At 31.8% G+C, this 20,662-nt stretch overlaps 1 protein-coding gene across 12 annotated transcripts in view; it reads left to right on the top strand.

Annotated features, from left to right (window-relative positions):
- PCDH15 (protocadherin related 15) overlaps positions 1-20,662 on the top strand; it is a gene marked incomplete at both ends in the record, with an annotated part of 726,342 nt that overhangs the window by 120,842 nt on the left and 584,838 nt on the right. For 8 of the 12 annotated variants that reach the window (XM_081268810.1, XM_081268808.1, XM_081268818.1 and 5 more), the window contains one exon: positions 9,593-9,658. The exons of 1 other annotated variant lie outside the window; for it this stretch is intronic. In XM_081268810.1, coding sequence (XP_081124936.1) covers positions 9,593-9,658 — 66 coding nt within the window. Of the gene's footprint in view, positions 1-9,062; positions 9,078-9,592; positions 9,659-20,662 lie in introns of all 12 variants that reach the window. 3 more of the 12 variants (XM_081268809.1, XM_081268815.1, XM_081268811.1) reach the window with 1 other exon arrangement.

Genomic DNA, 20,662 nt, shown 5'->3' with positions numbered 1-20,662 from the left:
TTGAAGAATGTAATTTTAAATAGTGATGTTGATGCTGCAGCTTTTATCTTTTGACCTTATTGAATCTCCTAGTAAAAAATCAAGATTGAGAATTTCCTCTGAGCCTCTCATTAAGAATAATTAGAAAATAAAATAACAAATTAGTTTTCACAAAAAATGTAGATGTAAACTCTTTAACTGCTTACATAAAGTGTTTCTTGAATAATTTTGTTTTTCTCATGGATGCAAAAATATAGCCCTTTCTTACTGCCTTTTTTTTTTCATTATGTAACATGAAGAAAAGTTGGTTAATGTTAAAAAAAACACAAAAACGCATTTAGGGAGATTTTAGAATAATCGAGAACAAGATCTTATGAAGAACAGTTAGTCAGGTTTTTTTTTTTTTAATCCCTATGACAAAATACCAGAGGAAAATAATTCAAAGGATGACAGATTTAATTCGGTTCATGATTTCAGTCTGTGATTGGTTCGCTCTATCCTAAAGGCTGTGGGTAGACAGAAACTCATGGTGGAAACATGTAGGAGAAAAGCTACTCACCTCATGGTAGTCAGGAACCAAAGAGAGATTTTAAAAGAGCAGGGGACTGGGAACATAGTAAATGCTCAAAAGCCACAAAGACCTGCTTTCTTCAACTAACAGGCCTCACCTTGTAAAGATCCCACCAATTTCCAGTAGTGCCATTAGCTGGGGACCAAGCCTTCCACACATGACCCTTTGGGGGACATTTTAAAACTACAGTGTTATAAGCTTTTAGAAGGGAGAAGCCATCTATTTTATATTAGATTATTTTAAAAGTTATTTATTTAGTTCAGTCATGCACATTGCTCTGATGACATAAGAAAAAAGATATTTTGCATTTTTTGGTTATCCCTACATATTCTGAACAATCTGAGGCCATAAAATTACATGTATTAAGTTACTATTCTAGTACATTAAATGAACATAAAAATGAGAACTATTCCAAGCTTAAATTGATGAGCTAATAAAATATGACTTTTTTAATGTAAGTATAAGAAACTGGTGCTGAAATATTCAAAAATATATGTCACTGTTTTTAAAATGAAAAGATATTTGTGTATCACTTTCTCAAGGTTTAGAATAAAAATTTCCCTAATAATAACTTAGTAAGCATTTTTAAAGTCCAGCATTACTCTGAAAAACAAAATGACTTTTACAATTAATGCAACTGAGCTATGGCAGATTTAATAGACATTCCAAGATCCTGGAAATGGTTATATGTAGCTAGTATTGAACCTGAGCAGACTCTGAAGGTTGAGTTTTAAGCCACAACACTGTGTTGTCTCTTCTGATGTTGGTGGTGACATTGGACCAACAGTTATTCCATCCTTTTTTTGACTCATCAAATGTAAGCGTTGTTATTTTCTGGAAGTTTCAGCAAATAAAGAAAAATTGTAACCATCAATGGAAGGAAAATACAAAGAACTTCCAACTCAAACAGTATTATATTTAAGAATTACATATAAGAGAATTATAATAGGAGTTTGAGGATTTACACGTTTTGACATTGCATTTATATGAAATCACAAAATAATAAAATGTAGTAATGTTTATTCCTAATGAACAAAAACAACCTGAAAATATTGACTTGATTTTCTGGGTCAGCCTTCTCCTGACAATGTACTTCCTATCCTGCTTTCTTACTTCAGCCCCTGACTAACCTTTCTTTTATTACTTAGATCCTTCAACTTTTTATTGTCTGTTTATCAGTCTACTGCTGTTGATAGACCAAAATAGAATAAAATGAAGTAAATAAGATTTTTTTAAAGTATATACTGAGTGAGCCATGGCCTCTACAGTAAATGTAGTGAGAAACATAGGGTGTAGAGCAATAATCATTAATTAACTTGGTAGGTCTGACTAGATCATGTTATTGGAATGTCTTAATTCCATCACATAATCCAATTAATGGTGACAGTGAGGGATCATACATACCTTGTTTCCTCTGTGGAAAAATTGAAATCTATAAATGCTAATGTGAAAAGAGTAATCATCAGTAGCATATCCCAATCTTAAATTGAAAATGACTTCCTTTTTCTACCCTTTAGTTTACTCAGTTCATTTTGCTTTCATTCATTCTAGTTAAATTCCATGTCTTTTGGGTGAGACAGTCAAGATGTAAAACAAGGAGTCCCTGTCTTAAGATTCCACTCCTGTGTGTATTTTTCCTGGAAATGAATATATCAAAGATCAACAGGAAAAAATGTGAACAGTCCCTCTGCTGCTTCTTGTGACACAAATTGAAAATAAAATGTTTGTGTAGCATGAAATTTAAAGAGAGCTCATTGCTTCTGTGAGTGAAAGGCCAGATTGCTTTGAACTAAGCAACTGATTTAGTGAATGTATGTGTGAATGTGTGTGTAAAATTGCAAACACCTAAGCAAGAGATATCAGGTGACAGTGAATCTGCAAACTGATAGGAGAGGAATGTTGACAGATATAAAAATTTCAGATAATTTGTGATTCGTCCTTGATTTTTCTGTTTGATTACACAGGACCAAACGCCAGCACTTGGCAGGACTAAAATGGGACCAGTAGGGACAGTGAATGCCCCATTCTAATATTTTTTTTTAAACCTCAGGTCAATGAGTTTTCTTTTATTCTAGTAAATTCAATCTGGGGTAGTGTATGTGGTTGGTATTTAAGATAGAAGTTCCATCAGATTTCTGTCCATACAGACCATCAGTGACATTTCATATGATCCCTTTAATTCTTAATAAGAATGTACTCCATCATCCCATACATATATAGAGAATCTGTACTATCTGTCCTTGGATCAAGGGAAAAAAAAGGTAGAAAGGCTTACCAATTTTATTTCTTAAAATAATTATACTATAAAGATGTAAAGGTATAACAATTATGCCTAGACATTTTGTTAGGCACAATGCTCAGAAATTACTGGAGATTATCTCTTTTCATCCTTATTATAAAAGCATAAATGGGACAGTTTTGCTTACTATCATTCTCACTTATACAAATGGAGTACAATATGTTAGTAATTTGTCCAATATTATAAAACTATTAAAAGCCAATTTTAGAATTTGAACTTATACTTCCAAATTTCAAATCACTAGTTCTTAACCACTACACTACACTTAGAAATCAATTCCTTTATGAAGCAGCTATGCAAAGACCCAGGATTTGATGAGTTATTTGTTTTATTCATTTGCCACAGAGGAGGAAATTCCTTAATTTGACAACTATAGAATAATTCTAAATCAAGTAATTTTCTAGGTGCTGGAACAATCCATTTTCAATTATAGGCAGCTGGTAAGAAAACAGATGAATAGAAATTACAAGGAGACAAAGAGTTTTTTGGCCACTAATATCAAACAATCTTTAGTATGTGAGGACATTGAGTTTTATTTATTTTAGTTACAATTTAATGGAATATGCTATCATTTATAATACATTTTGCTATTTTTAGGATATTTAAGCAAATTTTCTCTATAGCATTTCTTCAGCTCATGCCATAGGCTCACCAGAGTGTGAATTCCAATATAAACTATAGAAAATTGGAGAGGGTGAACATTTTCTCCCTCTTTCTCTTCTCATTACTTTTCTATTATTGTGAGTTCTTTATCATCTGTCATAACAAGTTCCAAATCATTCCACTTTCTGCAGAATTTGCCATACTTTAATTTAAAGGAAGACTTTTCTGTTTGCTAACAAAGCATTCATGGTTCTACTTTTACACAGCAAGTTTGTTTCCCATTTTTCCCCCATTATTTCTACTTGAGGACATTTTAAATAATAAAAAACATATAAAAACAATGGAAAATTAGGTTATAAAGTATGTCAAAATTTTGATCATTATAAATCAGAGAAATATTTTTATCACTATAAATTTGAAAGAAGACACTCATTTTTTATGGGGGGGGGGCTACTGGGTATTGAACTCAGGGGCACTCAACCACAGAGCCTTATCCCCAGCCCTATTTGTATTTTATTTAGAGATAGAGTCTCACTGAGTTGCTTAGCACGTTGCTGTTGTTGAGACTGGCTTTGAACTCAGGATCCTCCCAAATCTCTGGGATTTCAGGCACATGTCCTTGTGGCAGGCTTCATTCACTCTTGATTTAACAAATAGTTGCTAGTAAACAATTATGTGTCATGAAATGCACTGAAAGGACATAGGCATGAGGAGGAGAAACAAAGTCTGGGTTGATACTGAGTTTTCTGTCTTTAGAAATCAGATACTCTTAAATTGATTCCATGGGGCAGAGAGTACATATTAGGGAAACTTACCTAGTCTGGGGACTAGTATGGGTAAGTGAAAGACAGATTTGTCTTAAAGATTAGGAATGAGAAATAAATGCAATATTGGAGAATCTTGAGGTGATTCAGGGTGGAAAATAAAGTAATGAAAGTACAGAAGTATCTGTTGGAAATGGTGGAAGCAAAATGGAGCACGGAAGTAGGTGAGATGATAAAGGAAGGAGAGAACCCTGTATACCATATGAAATATTTTCAACTTTTGTTCTAAAATTATATTATGCAGTGGGTGGTGGGCCATAAAATATTTTAGTTTTTAACCTAAAAGAGATGGTAAATGATTAAAAAGTAAGCAAGCATGTACTTGTCAAAAATCACTCTGGTTATATAGAAACTTAAAACGAAACATTGGGACAAGATTTCTTTTAAGACAATTAGTTAGGAAAACCTAGGAGGTGATCTAAGAGATTAGGTGATCTTGGTGCTACTGGAGATTGAAGGCAGTAGTATCCATGAGCAGTTTTTCTTCAGGGATTAAATTCAAGACTTAGTGACGAATGTGATATAGAAAAAATAGGAAATGGTCAGGGTCAAAGGTAACTTTCTATTTCCTTGGAGTGAGAAGTGCTGAAGTTTTTTGCAAAAACATTGCTTGATCAAAAAATGCAGTTTTGAGATTAGGATTATAATTCCTGAATGCACCCTCTTCTGGTAAGGAGAACATTTGACAGTTGTGGATTATTGCTTTTGTCTAATCGATCACTACAATGGTCTTAGGCTTCAGTCTACAATAAGGATAGAATATCATAGGTTTGGTATCTTTAAAACCAGTCTTTACATATGATTTTAGTATAACTTTTTGGGTTTTAAATCCATCCTGTTGTGTAAGATTTTTTAAAAATATATAGGTTATTTTTAGCTTGATGACACATTTGCATAAATCAGTCACACTGAGCATTCAGGTATTAGTATTCATATCCTAAGCTTCTTGACAAATTGGATATTAGAAACAGATAGAGGCCTAAGAGGTTAGAAATTTTAGGCATGAAAAACAATGATTTTGTGACTTAACCAGAACAGTCAAGGGTGAAATTAAATAGATTACAAAAGACCATTTCCAAGATACAGGGTCAGCAGCTAAACTGTCTCCCTGTGGCAGACAGATTATTCATAGACCAGAAAGAACACGATTCAATCCTCCAAATTGCTTTCTAGTCCTCACTCTGATCTTGATTATGATGTTTTACATTTATGATACATTTTAGCTATTCCACCCAAAATTATTTTCTGTTCAAGATAATTCTCAATATGCTTATTGTTATTAAAATGTTTGGTACATATCAAAACTAACTAATTATCCTTTCATTAATGCAACATTTAAAAACAAACACTTTGGCTGTTATGAATAAGCTTATTAACAGATTAGGTTCATGTGCCTAATCAATCTCTCTTCATTAGTGTTGTGAGTCTAAGAAAGGTAAATATATGTACATTAATATATGTATAAATATATGCTTATATATTGTATGCATTTTTATACATCAATATATATTATATATTGATATTTTGTATATTTATGTATTTATTTTAATATATTTCTATCTATTTATATATGAAGATATATACATATCTATATAGATACATATACATACACACACACACACACACACACACACACATATACATATACACACACTGATCCGGAAGCCAGCAAAATCTAAAGTATGTGTTGACCTTCTATACATGATAACATCTTACTGGAGGCATCTGGAAATTGCAGGAATCAACCTTAGTGGGAGTTATCTAAAAGGATCTGACTTTGAGGAAACATAGTAGAGTCTTACTCCTGGGGAGTTTCTGCTAGCAAGAGAAAATGAAGATAGAGACTTATGGACTGCTCTCATTGAAGGAGGTCCAATGGGCAGGGCAGACCACAGTTCAGAAAAATTCAGCAAATATTCTTTCAGGATGAACCCTTATCAGATTTTTAGAGTTACTGGATGAATATGACACATAATTGGTTTTAATGAACCTATGTGAGAGAGACTGTTGTAATTTATCTGGTGGAAAACAACATGTACTTCAGGAATATGGAGAAGAAGCATTTTATTCAGAATGGCAGCATAGAAAGTTTTCTACTAGTAGTGATGCCTTGACTGTGTCTTGACAGAGGAGTAAAATTATCTAGGGAAAAATGAAGAGAAAAATATACTTTGGCAGATGTAAAATATTAATTTGTGTTGGTAAGATGGAGAGTGAACTATGAGAATGGAAAGAGTGGGAGAGTTAGGCAGAGCTGGGATTTGGGCAGTATCATTTCGCTTATCCGTATAAAGAAAGTTTACCCTTAAAGATAATAGTTACAAATTGGTGAAAAACTTGTAAATATTCCACTCAACTCACCTGTTTTTCCCTTTCCCCTTCAGGCTACCTACACATAAAGTAATTTTTTTGTTTAAATATATATTCCTCTACTGATATTTACTAAAATATATTCTTTTCTACTCTCTGTAGCTATAATGACCTTAACTAAGGCAGGGACTATGTATATATGGGGGAATGATCTTGAAAAATACCTATTGTCCACCATGCAACAGATGAGAGAGTTGGTAGTTGAATATCTTCTTTTAGAACTGATTGAGTTTTATCTTTTATATCCTTCACAAATTGCCTCCACCTTCTTGCTCTCCTATTCCTTCTCTCTACATGCATTATCTATTTTTTCAGTCATATGTTATTAGAAAATGTATTAAAGAACTGACTTCACATATACAACATTCTACATACCTGTGTGGGTGTTTATGTATTTCTTCTGGTCTCTACCACTCCCACCTAAAATCCTTGAAGAAAAGAGCTCTTGATTACTTTTTTTTTCTTTTAATTTCCATGCACTATATGGTAATAATCTATATACTAGTACATAGCAATTAACTGATAAGTTTGATTAAATTTTGAATATATAAAGGAAGGAAAATGAAACAAATATAACTTATGAGAACATGGGAATAAAATAATTATGAGTCAGAGATATGAAATAGGTGAGATTTATAATTCTAAAGGGAAGGAAACATCTGTTAAGCAGAGATACAGGCAAAATACAGGCAAAAACAAAACTAAGTAACAAAATTTTCCTATAATTAAAAGATATGATGAAACTAGAGTAAGTATTTTCATGTGATAGAAAGGCAAGCTGCTTAATTCTAAGTAAAAGATGTTTGGGCTTGTATATGTCTTTTTATGTTGCTATAACAAAATTATTGAAACTGGAAATGAATCAAATAAAGAGGTTTTTTTTTTTTTTTAACTCACAGATTAAGGCTGTAAACTCAAGATTGGATAACTGCATCTGTTTGGCCTCAAATAAGGGCCTCCTGGTAACAGATAACATTTAGATGACAGGGATTTGTGTGTGTGTGTGTGTGTGTGTGTGTGTGTGTGTGTGTGAGAGAGAGAGAGAGAGAGAGAGAGAGACAGAGAGAGAGAGAGAGAGAGAGAGAGAGAGATACACTGTTGCATACAACACCAGAGAGATTTAGGGGTTTTAGGACTAGACTTTGATCTTTTATATTAATTTAATTTTATGGGAATGAACCAGGGTCCCAAGAGAACCACATTAATCCCTTCTGAGGGAAACACTCCCTGTGACCCAAAACCTCCCTTTAGGCTCCACCTTTTAACAGTTGTACTGCCTCCCAACATTGCCACACCAAGGACCAAGCTTTTATCCTATGAACCCTTGATGGATATTTGCTTATATTGTTCAAAGAAGTGTTCTCCTTATTCCAAAGGAAGCATGTAAGATGTTTTGTGTCATAATTTAGCTTTGATTTGGGATGAGGATAAAGCTTCTGGGAGAGTAGTGATAAAAACATTGCAAGAGTACAGGTGACAAACATGAGGAGCTGAATGTTAGGACACCTGGGGAAGACAGGAGGAAGTGGGATGAGCATGGGTTATCATAGGTCTAAAAGCACTGTGACTTCAAACTCCCAGAACACTGACAAGGATGACGAGAGCAAAATCATACACCTCTCAGCTTCTTTGATTCACGTGAGAGAATTCACACCTTACAATGCAGAACAGTGCTTGCTAAAGACCTTGTTTTTCATACACATATTCATAAAAATGGAAAAAAAATTAGTAAATAAATCTCAAAATCATATTTCAAAAACATAAAGTTGGAAGTCTTTATGCAAAGTTAATCTGATATTTGTACAGGAATATGTCAAATACTTACACATACATATGTCAGTATGTCAAATATATATGACACAGCTCTATCACCCTGACTTTGTATCTCCTAAAAGAACGTTTTTTGTCTCAGATATGTACATTTGACATCTTTCAGGCAAATCTTTCACATTGTAACTGCCATCTATATTATAGCACATGATACTATTTTTATGTTCATACCATGTGATACCCAGCAAGGTATTAGCAGTGTTTGAAATTATGAATTAGTTACCACTACTGATTGATATGCAATACACAGAAAGTTTTTTCAACATTGCAGGTAATAGACTGTGCACAAGTAATGTGTATTTTTGTAAAAAATTTCAATGTTTTATGATATTTTATTGTCTATAATAGTTTCTACAATGCTAATTATGTATATTATCACGTTAATGTGTTAATATTATCAGAATTATAACATCTGATAGATTTTATATCTTCCATTTCCATGAATCATTAGGCAATGTATCTGTTATTATATAGTGGTTTTTATATCGTGAATCTCTTGCTAAATATATACATATATTCTTTCTTCCTTTCTTTCTTCCATTTTTCTGATCTGCTTCCATTGATGACTCTATACTTTTGACTGCAGACTGGCAATATGAGGGTAAGATGACAAAAATAAAAACCCCAAACAACCTCATGAGCATTGCTTGTCTGTCTTTGTTTTATTCTTTTTAGAACATTATTAAAATTCTATTCACTCTCTTTAATTAGACCCTTTATCACAATTAAAGTCCAATTATGTTTGTTTTTGTTGTGAAGCTTTAATTACCATTTATCCTTGTTAATCATTCCTTTATGTTATTTCTTTGGGTTAAATTATCATCTCATTATGTCTGTCCTGAAGGACTTCTTCTCTCCAGTGATCTCTGCTGGTGTTTTCTCAGTAAGATATGAATAGTTTTTTGGTGTACAAAGTGACTATGTCGTGATGTGGTAAGGAATCTGTGGTTCTTAGGAAATATTTTTTAAATAATAAAATATTTTAAATAATGATACATGTTAATTTGGTTGTATGATTTGTCTTTGTAAATATCAATGTATATCTCAATGTATTTGATCTTGGAGTGAGTTCTCCTAGAGTTGTTATTCTTACCTTTGATCATTCTCTCTCTTTAGATTGCAAACTAGCTAGGGGAGGACCACCAGCCACCATAGTTGCTATTGATGAAGAGAGTCGGAATGGTGAGTGAGTTGTTTTATTATTGTCTTATCTAAGAAGGGTTTATCAAAATTAAACACCTGATTTGATATCATATGAGATGTTAAATCCAAATCCAAATTAATAAATAATTCCCTTCTAATTTGTCTATAGTATGCATTTACATTATGCCAAGTGCTTTGAGAGCTTCTTTCAGTGAACTCACGTGTTTAGTTCTGATTGAGAGGAGGTGATTCTGAGTCAGCACAAGAATATACATACCAATGGGCTGGGATATTTCTTTGTCAATATGTAGAGTTGACAATCATGCATAAACTTCTCTAACTGAAACACAATATATTCCTTAAAAGTGATCCACAGGTAAGCCTTATACTGCAAACTTAAATTGTCTGAAATCTGTTGAAGACTAAGATTCAAACCTAATTAGACTTAGTGATATAATCAGTGAAGGGGTGACTTGAACTTGCTTGAAGGAGTGAACATGACAAAAGTTGAAACCTGAGAAAGTCCCAATTTTCATGTGTAGTCTATAGTAATTAACAACTAAGATTGAACATATCTAAAGCTTCAAGGATAATTTTTCGTATCAAAATAAAAATAAATATTCAAGATTTTGTTTTTTAGCATTCTCATTGCATCTTTGAACTGTAATGTATGAATAAAGTTGTCTCCTTTATTAGGTAGAAGTAAAATGGACATCTGTGGGGCTCTGCTATTTCAAACTATTCTCTGTGTGAATGTTGTCTGCTCATTTTGTCTGCTGATTCTGTGGTAGACCTTCCATTGGGGTTGTTTGATTTCTACTTCTTCTCTACTTTAAAAAGTGTTCTTCCAGATTAACATTTTTAAAAGGAAATTAAATTAAAGTGGTTTATTAGAAAGTGAGATTTTTCTGTAACTTAGCCTATACACACTTAGAAAAATTTTATAATATATACATATAATACCTTCAATAGTTCACTTCATCACAGATTTATTTTACTTATTTGAAAAATTGGTACAATTTTATGTTTTTGAACATTCTTTGTAATCATTCAAAATGTCTTCAGTATTTCTATCTTCCATTTAATTGAATTTATGTATCTACCCTAAATTTTTCTTGTATTAAAAAATCACATAAAGACAATATTCTGACTATTTTTAAAAAACCATATTGATAATGAAAGCATATGAACTTATAGTTATCATAACTCATTTAAGTAAGTTGGAAATGAATTCTAAAAGCATTTGCCCAAAATATAAGAAAATACTATGATTGGAAAATATTCTTTCTCACATGTTTAATCACATTTATGTATGATTACCTACTTTTATTCCGAAGTAACCTATATTTTCTAAATGTTCTACAATGAAAGTTTAAATTTGCAACCAAAGAATAAAAAGCCTATAAATATGACAAATGATCTATGTACATTTTTAATAGATTAACTAATTCCCGCAAACATAAAAGCTGAGCTGAAATAAGACATTTATTTTACTAAATAAATTTTGTTTTAATATGTGATTCTGTACAGAATTTTGCCAACCAGGTAATTATAGCCACAGTAATGATGATGTTTTACCTTCTTCTGCACTGATTATATTACTACTTTTCAGAGGAGCTTGGGAATGCTACAAAGATGTTGCCATAGCAGTTCTGTACAAGAACATGTGGCGAAAGTTCAATATTTGTGTTTTGGAAAAATGTGACATGATACAGCGTAGTAATGCTGTGCTCCTTACTTGGCATATTTTGTAGAAACTGCCAACTACTCAGAATGCTGCCAAAGTTGTTGGAGTGCTATCACAAGTAATATAAATATCGACCTACAGAATAAATGTTTTGCTTTTTTCTTTAGCATTAAGTTTTTAAAAATAAATATGGTCAAACTCCTGCCAGAAAATTCAATGTAATGTGTAATCATTCTTGTCTTAAAAGTCTAAGGAAACAATTCATGAAAAAGTTTTCATATTTTTTTCTTTAGGCAATCCAAAAAACTTCTCAATAATAAGATTATTTAAAACCGTGCTCTTAAACTTTCTTAATTTTCTCCTTTCCTGCATCTTTTAATTGGTAAGAATAAAATACTTGTGTATCCTATTTTGCCAGTAAGACAAACTCTCACTTTTAAGGGTTTGGGGCTTCTTAAAAGAACGTCAGCTAGGCGCAGTGGCATACACCTATAATCCCCCAGCAGCTCTGGAGGCTGAGACAGGACAATTGTGAGTTCAAAGCCAACTCTAGCAACTGCGAGGGTACTAAGCAACTCAGGGAGACCGTGTCTCTAAATAAAATACAAAATAGGGCTGGGGTTGTGGCTCAGTGATTGAGTACTCCTGAGTTCAATCCCTGATACCAAAAAAAAAAAAAAAATGGTATATAGCAAATGCTATATTAAGCAAAACTGGGAAATTCATTGTGAATCAACTTGTCATTGGCTAACTTTATTGCTGTCTAATGCTAAACAGCCTGTGTCATTTTATGTACATTTGGGAAATAAAAGATGATACTGAGGTGTCTCTATAATTTTGAAGCAACATCTCCAAAGGAAAGGGTGTCACAGCTGACTAATGAAGGTATGATTAACCGTTACACACATATTCCACAGTTGGAGTATGATTGAGTTACAGCGTCAAAGACACACTTGCCTCAGAAAGATGGAGGAAGTCCTATTAAGGAACACTAAATGAATCCAGTCACTCTGTTCCTGAAGTCTCTCTTGCCGAAGTATGTGGTTAGAAGAGAAGGGACCTGGGCATGAAGGTTGTTCATCTATTTGAAACAATTATGGTGTTAGGGAAAATTTAGGTGTTGTCCTATAGGATCTTTTCCTTCCATTGTCAAAATCAGTAGGCCTAGATAAAACTTTTAAAATGTTTTGTTGGTATTTTTCTCTATTTTGTGGTTGTCAATTTTAAGACCATTAGATTAACAAGAAGTTAGACAAACCTTGCCATGTGCACATCCAAAGATGCAGTGGAAATTTCACATGCATCTCGTACAAGAGGCTTTGGACTTATGAACAGAATAATAAAACAAGTCCTTGGGGCTGGGGATGTGGCTCAAGCGGTAGCGCGCTCGCCTGGCATGCGTGCGGCCCGGGTTGGATCCTCAGCACCACATACCAACAAAGATGTTGTGTCCGCCGAGAACTAAAAATAAATAAATAAATAAATAAATAAATGTTAAAAATTCTCTCTCTCTCTCTTCTCTCACTCTCTCTTTAAAAAAAAAAGTCTTTGTAAAAATTCCCAAATATTAAGTAAAGTGTATATAGGAAAAATAGTTTTTGGCACTAGGTATTTATAAGCCTCCATTTTTGATGGATTTATCTTTATTCTTCTCCTAAGTTCTCCAGAAAGATTAAAACTACCAGAAATTTTTAGAAGAAAAGCATAGTGAAAGAAGTATGGATTCTTTATTCACAGATCAAAAGTCAGAGATATGACACAACTAAAACCTCAATTAGAAACAGCATAATATTAAGAAGAAAAGGAACTGAGAAACCAAGATTCAGAGAGCAGGCAGCCTAGGCGACAGTGTTGGGGAAAGCAAAATGTTACCAAGATGTTGTAAGTCTAGGAATTCATAGGGGATTAAAAGATGCTTCAGTAGGTTTTGGAAAGATATTACTGAATATTAAAATCCTTACCTGGACCTCGCCTTTGTTCTTCTTTCTTTCAATGTGTGAAAATGAAGATACTTGTATGAGACATTTCTGACTTTCATTATCATCCCTTCTCTGTTTCTCCCTTAGTTCTGTGATAGATACTTTGGTTATTTCAAAAAGGTACATAATGTCAGTTTTGCTATATAATTTCCACATTTAAATAAAATAAGAATAGTATACTGATTATAGAAATCAAGCTTTTAAAGATGCATAAACTTTTTGCTGAGAAAAAGAGGGTTGAAGTGCAAATGTCCTTGTAAGGGATAGTTCTATTTTTAAGCAGTTTCTCTTGTATGTATTTTTGTCTCACTGCTGTTTTGCATGATTGCATTATAGTGAAGGTAAACAGAATTTATTTGATAGTATTCATTATCAAATCCCAGAATTATCTTTGAGCAAAAGATCATTACCTCCAGAATACAGCAAAAGTAGAAGGCAAGTTTAAATGAATAGAAGAAAATATAATTTTGTATAACAAACTATTGACTAATGAAATTGAATGATTTTCATGAGAAAAGTAGTTCTATAAAGATTTCAGCTAATTAGCAATGACTGCATCATCTTATAAGATATTAAAACAAGTCTAATATATTTACGGGGTTACATGGAATTGTAAATGTTGACATCAAGCCAAAGACCTTTAACAAAATATGGTAGTTCTATTTTTCTGGATAAATAGGAAAAATATTTCCTTTTGTTATATAATTTTTAGTATACTAATTTAATTTTAACTACAGAAAAATTAAATATTTTTATGAAACATTAGTTATCCTCTGGCTAAATTGCTTGTAGAGGTTGCATAGCACCAAGGTTATAATTTCAAACTCATTTATTATCATTACTGCATTTCCTTTTCCAACTCATTAAGTCATTCTGAGTTATTGACAGTAAAAGCTATACACAGTGATGAAGAAATAGGGGTTTTTCATAAATCATGAAGAAGTATTCATGTCCATTTTCTTGGGTATTTTAATCTTCTTATAACTGTTTTAATAGAAAACAATTTGACTCTGGTCATTTTTGGTGAAGCTACATCTGCAATAATGCATTCTGCTTTTTTTATTTGTGCCAATGGATCATTTCCTAAAATGTCAGCAGCTACAAACCTTCTGAATGTGTAGCAAAAATAAATAAACAGAAAACTTTATAAGAATTAAGAAAATAGGTTGATATTTATCTCCTCAAATTATGTACAATTTTATAGAAATTTCATCATGTCATATGCCTTTTCTTGCTCATTAACTAAATAGCACTAAGTATGGGGTGGGATAGCTGGAGCTAAGGGAAGGACAATAAAACAAGGAACAGAAGTATGTGAAGCAGACAGAAGTCAGAAAGACCAGCAAACTAGGGAAAACTAACCAGCAAACTAACTGTAGAATTAGTGACACCTCAATTACTGTTTAAACTTCAGGATGCTAATGTTATTAAATATGATGAAATATGTGGCAAGGAATTCTCGGTTTCTCAGGAAATAAACATCACATTTAAGGAAAAAAATTCTAATTTTATTTTTTTCCTTTTCATTTCAAACACTTATTTTAATCTATGTTTAAAAGGAATAAGCTTGATTATATAAAATTAAATTATGTCACACAAACATAAACTTTATCCCAAATGATGCTATTATAATGGGCAATTTTTCTATAAATGCAGATTTTAAATAGCAGGTCCTTAAGGCAAATGACTAAAGCTATTATTGATTTTAGTTACATAAGTAGCTGAAACGTGGGTCATAGCAAGCAAAAAAAAATGGACTTTGTTGTATAAGGAAGGAAGTTTCTAACCACTTTTAAACTGGTAGGAAGGCAAATTTTCTAAGGTTTTTTTTCCCCACTACAATAGTAAATTCTTCATTTTAAAAATATGTCATCCTAATGTAAATTTTTCTTTTCTTTTCTTTTCTTTAAGCTAAAGAAAACATATCTGTGTGCCTCAGGTAGCCCACAGTCACCAGTTTTGGGGAAATAATCCAGGCAACAGAGATGGAAGAAGTGAATTAGAACAGTATAAATAAAAGGCAGAGATTATTGTAGAGGGAGAAAGGAGCATCCACAGGGTTGCATTTTTATGAGAAGGGAGTGAGGAGAATTCCCTTTTAGCTTTTGCACATCCAGCTCAATGTTTATATTTAGATTATGTGATTTTTGGAGGTTGTGTAAGGAGAGAATCTCTGATGGAAATCACCAAGGAACTTGGTGGTGCAGAAAGCACTGAAAGTCAACTTCAGGCTTTAGAATGGGGGTTTTCTCTGAACACAAACATTCTAAGTCTTGTGTTTCCATCTGGTCTTCCTCAAGTACACTCTCTGGAAGCTTTACATTGCACCTTTCCCTGCCCCATAAGACTTATCTTTTCCAAATTTTCCTTAGCCATATACAGTTCTATCACTACTTCTGTTCCTCACAATCAAATATGGACTACAAGATTACTGATGGGTGTTGCTCAGGCAATTGGTCTTCGAGCTTTGTTCTTTGTTAGGAAACAGAAACTCTGAAATTGGTCATGACCCTCACCTTTCCAGTGCAGTAATCAACAGTGTAAAGGTTCTTGCAATCATAGGAAGAAAATAGAAATTCCAAAATGATTTGAAACACTTTGTTGATTTAAAACACCGTCTATTTTTTTAAACACCTTCAATTTTCAAAACAGATGTTTAAGTGCCAAATATTCCTAAGTGGAACTGCTAAGGTAATTCAATTAAATTTAAGTATACTATTTGGAATAAGGAATATAAAAATACATCATATCATTTCATCTGTAACTACTTCATAAAACTTTGGATTATGTATTAAAGCTAGCATTTTATTTTAGATTCCTATTAGATGGTGCAGTTTAAGCATATAGTGCATAATTATTTCTTAGAAGAAATAAAAATGAATCTCTTAATTATATTTAAGGAAAATTTTTGGAATTGTAGACTGTAACATGACAGTACTCTCTGCGAATGGGTTTATTAAATAGAATGTAGAAATGCATTAATATGTTACTTTATTTTTATGGTATATTTTAATCCACCAAAATTACATGTTATTCATGACGAGAAGCAAGGTTTTTTAGTTATTGTTTACTTTTATAAAATCAGTCTTTGGTTTTATTTTTCATATTCTGCATTTTGCTATTAGAGTACTTTTTTTTTTCCCTCAGTCTTGAGTGCTGGGCTTCTTAGCACTAAACTTTCCTTATTTAACTCAAGACATTTTGGAAATATCTCTTTCTACCACAAGAGCATTCAAAATCTTTTTGCTGCTCTTCTTGGCATTTTTCTTTTTTATTATTTTCTTTGGAAAATTCACAAATATACTGGAACAGTGATTTGAACTCTCAAATCAGTGTGCAGTTGAAAAGGTTACTTCTCAAGATGGTTTTGGATAAGAAAGGAATAGCTACCATTCAAAAGATATTGTTAAAATTACCCACCCCCAAGTTTCTCTGTCTTCAACTTTTCAAGAAAGTGACTGCAATAGAAAGTAAGTGAAGCAGACCACTTGCTTGCAATTTTCTCTTCCCTGTTTTAATAGAACAACTTCTACCAAATGTCAAGAGAATAACTATTGTTTTTATTTCAATTGCTCACTCATTTGTTGAAACATTCATTTATTTAGCCATTTCCTCAAGATACAGTTACTGGTATTTCCTAACTCTCAGTTCTGTGAGGCTTTATTGGAGATGCTTCAGCGAAGAAAATAGGCAAAATCACCTCCCACATACAGACTGAGATCAGTAACCACAGAGAAAATGTAAAGCAGAGCAGGAGACAACAGGGAGCATTGGACAGGTAGGGAGGCAGTGGGTGCTATTTTAGTTAAATTGTTTCTTTGAAAAGATCAGATTTAAGTAAATCCCTGTACAAAGACTGAAGATATGAGGCACATATTTAACTATGAAATTCGTATTATAGGCGGGAATAACAAATTCAAAGGCTCCAAGGATGAATAAGACTGGTGAAGTTAAGAAGTAGTAAAAAGTCAGCTGGAAAAGATGAGAATTAACCAATATGTCAAGAAGTGGAGATGAACATTGATAGAAGTAGATCAGCCACAAATGCTTTGAACACGTTTATGGATTTGCCAACAAATCAGATGATGTTGCATTTATCTAGCAACCTATAGTTTACAAGGGATAATTCTTGTTTCCATTTGTTGTTCTGTGTCTTTGTGTAATTCAAAAATCAGATACAAAACCATGGGTGTATGTATATTTGTAAATAATCTCATACCAATTTTCTTTCCTTTGGAAAAAATATGATCCACTAAAAACAAAAGTCATAAAATATATTAAGTCGTTTTATTTGGCTTGGTGGTATCACTGCCTCATTTAATACATAATGGAGGATTACTTCAGTCATCCCAAAGGTCAATGGGAACATGATCATTTTCAATCATAAATTAATACTGAATGCTGAAAATTAAATGGTGTGGTGCCATCAAAATTAATCACTTTTTTGTTGTTATATTGTTCTTGAAGTATCATTAGTAAAGAGGGAAGATTCAATACTAATAATGTCACACTTCAGAAGAATCCTTAGACACATTCACTCTTCTTGATAAAATGAACATTTTTATAGAAGCATGTTTTGGGGAAAATGTTGATTAATGAACTTAGTTTTATTTTAATATTTTAGGACATACAAGGTGAAGGGATTATTAGTTAAGAAACAGTACCCTATCAATAATCACTACTGGGTTCATTTACTACCCTTGAAAGTATTTCTTTAGATATATGAGGACCCTTATTCACAAAAGTCAGACTAAAGGTTACAAATGAAACAATTAAATAGATTCTGAAAATCTATCCTGAATCTTAGATACATTAATTTAAATTTTCTTTGCAGTGCATAGGCTTCATAGAACACTGTTAAAAGCAATTTTTTCTCTAATTTTGTACTACTGATGATCAATTAATACCTTTATTAGAATTTCCATCATGTAATGTGTAACAGATATGAAAGTTAATGTTTTCTTTGTGTTATTTAAACATTCCTTTTTAAAATTTAAACTTTGATCTCTTTAAAATGATGTTCCACAGAGAATAGTTTCTTATCTGTTGATAGAATTTGTTTTTTGAATCTATTATGCATCCCAGGAGAAAAGCAACAATTTTATTTTTTATTTCAGCTTGTTTCAATATGCCCACTAAGCTTACAAATATCATTCTCCTTCATTTTTTTTTATTCAAACTTTAATAACCATAGTTATTTCTCACTTTCTTTCTTTTTTTATTCAAAATCAACTAAAATTCATGATTGATTTTGAAGAGACTAAATGGCCAGAAATTTGAAATTAAATAAGAAATAATTATCATCTTTCACACAAGACTAATTAACCTGTCAACCTTACATGTTTCTCTGATTAGAAAAAGCTGTTATGTATAGAAATTTCTGTTATAGTTGGCAGATGAAACACGGATGGAAACTGTGCAAGCATTCTTGCGACTTAACAGACTTCAGAGATCATCCTTTGAGTTTAGTTTCATGAAAGCATGCTGTTTAAATTAACAGTGATGAGGTATTATGTTCTATTTCACATAGTAATGTGGATTTGCATTCTCCTTCATGATATGTCTGTCTTGACTTAAATTTTAATTTTTAAAATGAATAACTATTAGTTAAAACAAAGGATAGAGGAGGATGCGCTTTCTTCATTTGGTGACACAGATTTTAGAGAAGGCCCAGATAATGTATATAAGAAAGAAAGGTATTTTGTGAATCTCATATGAATAAAGCATATAATTGTACTTATTTTAACAATGGTTGAAAAACAAGGAGAAACACTTTTTTTTTTTATATTGGAAACATAAAGAATTTAGTTAGCATATAAATGCAAAGCCATGCTCTCCAGGAAAGCCAGAATTGAAGGCACACAGTAGCCTAACACCTTTTGACAAACAAGTAGCTGTACTTGCCTTTAACCTTAAATGGAGAATATTGGGAACTTATATTTATTAGATTACAGTTTCTATTAGGACAAAATCTGAATCTGCTTCCACTTATTGCTATAATCCCAGAATATTCCTGATACATAGAAAGCATTTTAAAACTTTTGTTTTTTTTCTGAATCATTAACATTGACATGAATTCCACACTCATTAGCTATCTTTATAATTAAATGACACGTAACCTATTTAGGCTAGTTTGTAGTGTTATTAAGAATTTCAACATAATCAACCCTTAATCAAAATTCACTGTGCAAATATAAATATATATATTGTTTCCCTTTTTAATGATTTTGTTTGCAAGACCACATCTACAATGCTCAGACACATTTCTTTTTGGTTCAGATTTTTATCTGCAATAGTAGGAAAAAATCATGATAATATCAAACACAAAGAGATGCTGTTATGTATGTGCGTGCATATATGTTTATATAATTATATTGAATATTATCTAAATCTAAAGACTATATAATTTAGAAATTTTTAAAAGTCAATTATTTTCTTGCCATCTGAAAGTGTGAAAGATACACAGATCCATACTTTCCTACTTTATGCATATTGAAAAGTGTTTCATAAAATAGAACATCTAATTATTTAAATAATCAGCTAAATTCACAAAATAATATTTTATTTGTCTTTGGGGTGTTACATATTTTTTTAAGGTGAAACTTATCAACATAGTGATTTTATAAATTATTAAAGTGTCTAAAATATGGTCTGCTTATATAACAAGTTATGTTTGATTTTTAATAAGTAATGATCTAAAAATAAACTTCACTTAGATTTATTAGCCCATAAGGGATCAATTAAATGTGTTTGCCATAAGTGGCATTTTTAAAAAGTATAACTAGGTAAAACATAATGTTTTTTAATTAGAAAATGATGAAAAGTTAACTGATGATAATTTTGTTGGTGATTTGCTGTGTACTCTCCATATGTTAGTAATTTAAAAATATAGCTATTCTGAATAAGTGAGTATTTATTGACTAACTCTTTAAGAAACTGCAAAATGTTTGAAACACACTGAACATGTGAATTTTAATTTCATAAATGAAAAAATTCTTTTGCAATTTGACATTTCTTTTTTAAAATTAAATTTAAAACTTCAGAAACAGTAACTGATTTTTGATAATCCTTTCTTCAATAAAATGAAATAAAATAAAATTTGTTATATTTTTATAGAATAGAAATATCTGGTATGTACAGGAATAGTATGTATACACACAACCTACAAATAATATCTTATATGTACATGCACATAGACAAATGCACAATGCCAGAAATATATGTACCACATTAAAGATAAACAAAGTTTAAAATTACTTAGCAAACTGATTCATAACAAATGTACGAAAAATATATATTGGAGAACAGACTTCCTCTTCAATAAAAGGTGCTGGGAAAACTAGATATCCTCATGGAAAAGATTAAAACTTGAGCTCA

Source organism: Spermophilus citellus (genome assembly GCF_964194105.1).
Source record: "Spermophilus citellus genome assembly, chromosome: 15".
NCBI lineage: Eukaryota > Metazoa > Chordata > Mammalia > Rodentia > Sciuridae > Spermophilus > Spermophilus citellus.
The sequence above is the reverse complement of the archived record's forward strand: the minus strand, read 5'-3'. Positions and strand labels throughout refer to the sequence as shown.